Source organism: Larimichthys crocea, chromosome XVI (assembly GCF_000972845.2).
Source record: "Larimichthys crocea isolate SSNF chromosome XVI, L_crocea_2.0, whole genome shotgun sequence".
Classification (NCBI taxonomy): domain Eukaryota; kingdom Metazoa; phylum Chordata; class Actinopteri; family Sciaenidae; genus Larimichthys; species Larimichthys crocea.
The window spans coordinates 21887278-21894370 of record NC_040026.1 but is presented as its reverse complement, the minus strand read 5'-3'; the positions used below and the strand labels follow the sequence as shown (position 1 = coordinate 21894370).

At 46.3% G+C, this 7093-nt stretch overlaps 1 protein-coding gene across 1 annotated transcript; it reads left to right on the top strand.

Annotated features, from left to right (window-relative positions):
• The first annotated feature begins 347 nt into the window (after positions 1-347).
• On the top strand, positions 348-5626 carry chmp6b (charged multivesicular body protein 6b). The gene is made up of 8 exons (XM_019277714.2): positions 348-731; positions 2404-2513; positions 2612-2699; positions 2777-2863; positions 2943-3008; positions 3084-3164; positions 3251-3323; positions 4419-5626. Exons 1-8 carry the CDS (start codon positions 669-671, stop codon positions 4466-4468), a joined length of 618 nt encoding a protein of 205 aa, XP_019133259.1. The 5' UTR covers positions 348-668; the 3' UTR covers positions 4469-5626.
• Positions 5627-7093: the final 1467 nt, after the last annotated feature.

The window sequence follows — 7093 nt, the reverse complement described above, 5'->3', positions numbered from 1 at the left end:
AATGAGCAGACTAAGAACAGGGCACAGTAGATTAAATAGCACACTCAACATAACAGGGAAACATCCAACTGGTCGGTGTAGCTGAGGAGAGAGAGACAGTGGAGCATGTGATGGTTGGATGTCATGGAGATGGAGTAAGATGGAGCAGTGGAGAAAAGTTTCAAAAGTATAATAGAATGTGGAAATGTAGAGAAGGGAGGAAAATCATAATGAGATATCTGGTTTTAACTGGGTTAATTAAAATAATTTAAAAAGGAAATGAAGTAAAGCAGTAAATCCAGCAGGGGGCGGTGTGTGCAGCTATAAGGATGCAGACTGCCGAAGAAGAATCACCGGATGTTGTTGTGTTGCAGTTCCTCTCCGCGGCCACAGGGGGCGCTCTGTTTGTTTACATCTTGTATTATTTTATTTAACATTTAATCTGACTGGATCTTTTTTAATTCATCTCAATCCGACACAATCATCCGGACCTGTTAACATAAGCTCCTTCAGGTTCTGGTTCCGGCTCGGTGTGTCCCTGTCCGCTCGCCGTCCGTCCTGTGGGTGTGGACAGAGACGTAATGGCGGCGCGGCTCTGCTAACAGCTGAGGTTCTGCTGCTGGTTCTGCTGCTGGTTCTGGTTCTGCTGCTGGTTCTGCTGCTGGTCGGAGCTGGGATGCTGAGTCAGGATGGGAAACCTGTTCGGAAAGAAGAAACCGAGCCGAGTGACGGAGCAAGACAAGGCGGTGCTGGTGAGCTAACAGCGGCTAACGTTAGCCTCGAGGCTCCGGGTCCAGGTCCAGGTTCAGGTCCAGGTCCAGGTGCTGTCCAGGTTCAATCTAGGTCCAGGTTCAGGTTCAGGTCCAGGTTCAGTCTAGGTCCAGGTCCAGTTCTGGTCCAGGTTCAGGTCCAGGTCCAGGTGCTGTCCAGGTTCAGGTTCAGTCTTGGTCCAGGTTCAGGTTCAGGTCCAGGTCCAGGTTCAATCTAGGTCCAGGTCCCGGTCCAGGTCCAGGTTCAGTCTAGGTCCAGGTCCAGTTCTGGTCCAGGTTCAGGTCCAGGTGCTGTCCAGGTTCAGGTTCAGTCTTGGTCCAGGTTCAGGTTCAGGTTCAGGTCCAGGTTCAGGTTCAATCTAGGTCCAGGTCCCGGTCCAGGTTCTGTCTTGGTCCAGGTTCAGGTTCAGTCCTGGTCCAGGTTCAGGTTCAGGTTCAGGTCCAGGTTCAGGTTCAGGTTCAGTCTATGTCCAAGTTCAGGTTCTGTCTTGGTCCAGGTTCAGTCCAAGTTCAGTCCAGGTTCTGTCTTGATGCAGGTCCAGGTTCTGTCTGGGTCCAGGTCCAGGTTTAGTCCAGGTCCAGGTTCTGTCTGGGTCCAGGTCCAGGTTAGGTGTCAGGTTTGGATAAGAAGCACTTTGTGTTTGTCAGTTGGACCAGAACAGATTAAAAAATGTAAAGAAAAATAAAAGTGAGTCAGAAATATAAAAAGTATAAAAAGTTTTAACAAGCATACAGAGCTGGATCAATGAGCGGTCATCTCATCTTCAACTGAACTTCTCCGTCAACCTTCAAGTTGATCAACTGAGCAACTGAAGCAACAACTCAACTCAAACTTTATTCACACAGCACGTTTAAAAACAGCTGACCTGCTGTAAAGTATTCAGATTACTCTCACAGTGTGTTGCTGTAAAGTATTCAGATTACTCTCTCACAGTGTGTGTGTTGCTGTAAAGTATTCAGATTACTCTCACAGTGTGTTGCTGTAAAGTATTCAGATTACTCTCTCACAGTGTGTTGATGTAAAGTATTCAGATTACTCTCTCAGGGTGTGTTGCTGTAAAGTATTCAGATTACTCTCTCACAGTGTGTTGCTGTAAAGTATTCAGATTACTCTCACGGTGTGTTGCTGTAAAGTATTCAGATTACTCTCTCACAGTGTGTTGCTGTAAAGTATTCAGATTACTCTCTCGCAGTGTGTTGCTGTAAAGTATTCAGATTACTCTCACAGTGTGTTGATGTAAAGTATTCAGATTACTCTCTCAGGGTGTGTTGCTGTAAAGTATTCAGATTACTCTCTCACAGTGTGTTGCTGTAAAGTATTCAGATTACTCTCACGGTGTGTAGCTGTAAAGTATTCAGATTACTCTCTCACAGTGTGTAGCTGTAAAGTATTCAGATTACTCTCACAGTGTGTTGCTGTAAAGTATTCAGATTACTCTCTCACAGTGTGTTGCTGTAAAGTATTCAGATTCTCACAGTGTGTTGCTGTAAAGTATTCAGATTACTCTCTCACAATGTGTGTGTTGCTGTAAAGTATTCAGATTACTCTCACAGTGTGTTGCTGTAAAGTATTCAGATTACTCTCACACAGTGTGTTGCTGTAAAGTACTCAGATTACTCTCACGGTGTGTTCATGTGTGTTTCGTCGCCGCAGCAACTGAAGCAGCAGAGAGATAAACTGCGGCAGTACCAGAAGAGGATCCACCTGCAGCTGGAGAAGGAGAGGCGTCTGGCCAAGCAGCTGCTCAAAGATGGGAAGAAAGAGTGAGTACAGCCCAGGTCTCACTCTCTCACTCTCTCACTCTCTCACTCTCTCACTCTCTCACTCTCAGCATGCTGACAGGAGTGTGTGTGTCTCACAGGAAGGCTCTCCTCCTGCTGAAGAAGAAGCGTTACCAGGATCAACTTCTGGACAAGACGGAGAACCAGATCGGGAACCTGGAGCGCATGGTGAGCCATCAGTGGGTTTGAGTGACGGGCGCCGTGCGGCGGCAGCAGCTTCACTAACGCCGCTCTGTTTATTCCAGGTTCAAGACCTGGAGTTCGCCCAGATCGAAAAGAAAGTCATCGACGGGCTGAAGGTTGGAAATGAATGTCTGAAGAAGATGCACGAGGTAGGAGACGTGAAGAGAGCTCGAGATGATCGACGGTCACGTCCTCGGCCTCGCTCTGATGAGCTCTGCTTGTTTTCAGGTGATGTCCATCGAAGAAGTGGAACGAATTCTGGATGAAACTCAAGACTCGATCGAGTATCAGAGGGTGAGTGACGCACACACACACACACACACACACACACACACACACACACACTGACAGCTCGTTGTGTCTGTGCAGCAAATAGACGAGATGCTGGCAGGTTCGTTATCGCAGGAGGACGAAGACGCCGTGCTGGCCGAGCTGGAGGCCATAACTCAGGTCAGTCTTCGTCAGGTGTTATCAGCTCGTTCATGTGTCTGTAACTGAAGCTGACGTCGGTGTTTTCCTGATCTCCACTGTCGCAGGGAGACGCTGAGCTTCCCGACGTTCCCTCAGACGAGCTGCCAGAAGTCCCAGCAGCCTCCGAGGAGAAACCAGGTTTGTTCTCTCGTGTCCTGATTAGGGATGGGGCATGATTTTCGAATAGTCGAATATTCGTGACGAGTTCGAATATTGAATAGTAATTTCGAATGCCGTTTTGACTTACGTTGCATTCCACTAAAAAAAATGAGCACGGAAAGGCGTTTCTTAGTTCCTAACATACTCTGTTGCATTAATTCGGCCAGAGGGTGCCGCTCTCGTACAGTAAAGGTAGTCAAAATAACAGAAGAAGAATTGCAATCGGTAACGTGTAGTGTGATGCAGAGATGCAGCGAGGTAGCAAAAGTTCCGTATGGTCCTCATTTACTTTGATAAATGAAAATGAAGTGGAACGTGTGTTCTCCGCAGCCGGTCTGATTGTCAATAGGCTGCGTACCCGTCTCCATCCCGACCACGTCGACATTTTAAATTTTTCTAAACAAAAATATGTCTTAGGTTTATTCTACTCTGTTCGAGCGCTTTCAATATCGTTATAGTTTCACCCGCGGTTCCTTCTAACAGACGTAAATAGTAAATAATAGTAAATATAAATAATAAAATTGGAAGCCTATATTATTGTTTGAGACTGTTGGCTATGTGATGTGAATGGAAGTTTATTGTTTATCTGTTTATCATTGTTTATTGACTCATTAAACCGTTACCGCTTTCACCCTGTCTGTCATGTGTGCGCGCGTTTGGGTGTGTGGGTGGGGGCGGGCGGGGTTCTGTCGATTTTCGAATCGAATTTCGAATAGTGTTTTTGATCAAAAGTCACATCCCTAGTCCTGATCCGACTCCAGCTTCATGATCTGTGACCTCACTCATCTGTATACAACACAGGTGTAGAATTATTGAGGGAACTGGGCCTGGATAGTCCTTGAAAAGTCCTTGAACTTAATGTTTGATGAGGAGCTGCAGAGTTGTGTAACTGAAGCTTGCGTCTGATCGTCACAGCCTCACGTTAACGTGCATGAGAAGAGTTAGGAAGTGTTGCACAGTAGCTTCCCTCTGTCGGTAAAAAGCGTGATGCGTTCTGAGTTTGTTTGGGTTTGAGAACCGGTTCTCGGTGCCACACCCTGCAGCGTGTCAGCCTGTCAATCTGTTGTGTTTCAGAGAGGGATCGTCCCAGGAAGAAGCCAGAGCGAGAGCTCCTCGCAGCGTAGATCTCCTCGCAGCGTAGACCTCTTCGCAGCGTAGACCTCCTCCACATAAAGCTTCAACCACACAAACATTCAGAGAAGCAGCCGCTCTCAGATTCTGAGCTTCCTCCACGTCATCCAGCCGCTGCTCGTCCTCGTCGCCTGAAGGTGATCGGGACCGCCTCATGATGGAGGAGCGCTGATTTGAACCACATGACCTGTGACATCACATAATCGTGCCTAACCTGCGTTTTTAATCATTGTACGTTTAAGTTAAATGCATGTATGTACTCACTGTAATTCACCCTGATTGCTGATTGTCGGTTCATCTACAGTCTGTGAAGGGTCACTTCATCAGATCATCCTGTTAGTGTCTGTCTGCTGTGACTAAACATGCAACCAAACGAACCAATCAATAACATAAAGAGGTTTCCAGTCTTTCATGGTTTTATTTGTGCTTCAGATACTGAAAGATGACTCGGCAGAATCTCGCTCCAGCGTCACACTCGCACGTAATCCAGATTAAACCTGTTCACCACCAAATCAAACGTAAAGGATCATTTGAAATTCTTGTCTTTGCGTTCATTCGTCAGGATATCATTGATGGAGAAAGAAGACGTTTAATTCAAATTTAAACTCTGCTGACAGACGGCGGTGGGATGTTTGAGTGAAGCGACCCTTCAAGGCTGACGTAGTGAAAACATGAACACGCCTTCTCTGCCTCAGCCGGCGAGCTTTGCTTTTATTTGGAACTTTTTCCAGAGCACCCAAACATCTGCGTCTGATTCACAGAATATTCTCCGTCTGACCCTTTTCAAGCTGCGTAACTAATCCAGTCCTGTGGATTAGTTGAGTGTCATTGAAGAAAGGGCTAAAACCCAGACAACACCTGTTAATCTCTTCAAGGTAGAAAGAACCTGACAGAACCTGAATCTGTTCCCCACACGGGGCTGTAATTCATTCACCGTGCTCAGATTGGCTCGTTAGACTGCAGCATGAACGATGACCTACATTCAGGCTGCAGCTCGTGTATCTGAAGATCTATCTAACTAATCTGTAAATCACTTAATCTCAGACAGAAAACACAGACGACTAACGCTGTCAGTCACTTCACCAGGTCAGCCTCTGCAGATGACTGAACCTCTGTGTATTCTTTTTACAATAAAAGTTTTTTTAATCGTCTCTGTCGCTTCACTGCAGCTCAGAGATTCACTCCTTCAACACAAGGGGGCGACAAATGTCTTCTGAATCTCTTGATGTGTGTGTGTGTGGAGAAGTAACAGCAGAAGACTTTGGGGTTCCCATAGGTCCTTGAAATGTTCAGATTTTGTGAATTTAAGGCCTTGAAAGTTTTTAAAAGTAGCTATGGGTTATTACAGTGCAAGAATAGAAACTAAAGCTCTGCTCAACTTTTGGTTCTCATCACTTCTCAGCGATCAGCCTTGATCCGTCTCTTACTTTGCCTTGTTGGGTTCTTGAATTTGAGGGAACTGGGCCTAGAAAGTATTTGAATTAGATGTTTAAGAAGGTGTGGGAACCCTGAAGGGGGACGACATGCAGCGAAGGCCCTGGGCTGGGTGAAGACCCGGCCTTCATACATGTAATCACACGACATGGATGTTGGACCTCGTTAATGTTCCTGCAGCCTGTTTCCACCTGCTGGAAGATCTGAAACTAGAAGCCTGGAGTTCAGGGATCACATGTTAAAACCACGTGTGTGTATCTAAGTCTGCACAGGACCTTTTCTGAAGATAGTCGAAGGTTTGGTGAGGACAAGCTTCTCTTTCTCGAGCCTTCATGTCTCAGGTGAAAACTGTTGGCCCTCTGTCACTTTGTTTTGTAAGTTCACCATTGTTGTAAAGGTTATTCAGCTGTCGTACAGGACCGACGCGTCAGAAAGACCTTTGCGAAGTGAAAGGATGACATTAAATGTTCCTATCTATAGCCTTGAAGTATTCTCGTCACACACAGCCGGTGTATTGTTCCATCTCTCAGGCCTCCTGTGAGCCTGGATTGGTTTTTCTTTGTCGGGTTTGCTGGAATCCACTTCTTCTTTTTGAATGGACCGGCTCCTTTCTGCAGCTGACCATGCATTACAGGCTCGTTGCGTGGGAGTGGGCGACGCACAGACAGGAACCTGAATGTCAGAGCGCGGCGCTGATGAATCACTGACGTGGATCTGAAGCAGAGGAACGCTGAGAGGACGATGGTGAGTAGGATGTGCATGAAGAGAAGATCAGATGCTTTTGAATGGATGCTTCAGGTGTGTGTGTGTGTCCTGCCCACTCAGATTCCTGCCTACCTAACTACACCTCCTCTGTGCACACTGTCACAGGCAGGATTGTTCTCAGTCTCACATAACTGGAGACGAGTTCATGTGGAGACTCCTGAAGAGTCACAGAGTGTTTCAGCTCTACATAAACTGACAGTTCACTTGTACTGGAACATTTGTATGATTTATGATGCTGACCTTCAACTGTGAGTCCATCATTCACCATCTTTCTTTCATTTCCTGTCATCTGAGTCTCAGATATCTTTGGCACCATTAAGACATGTTGGGTAGTTTCTTTAAACTGTTTCCCCAGGTTCCAGTCTCTGTGCTAAACTAAGCCGACCAACATGTTGAGCTTTTTTTTAAGGCATGTTCTG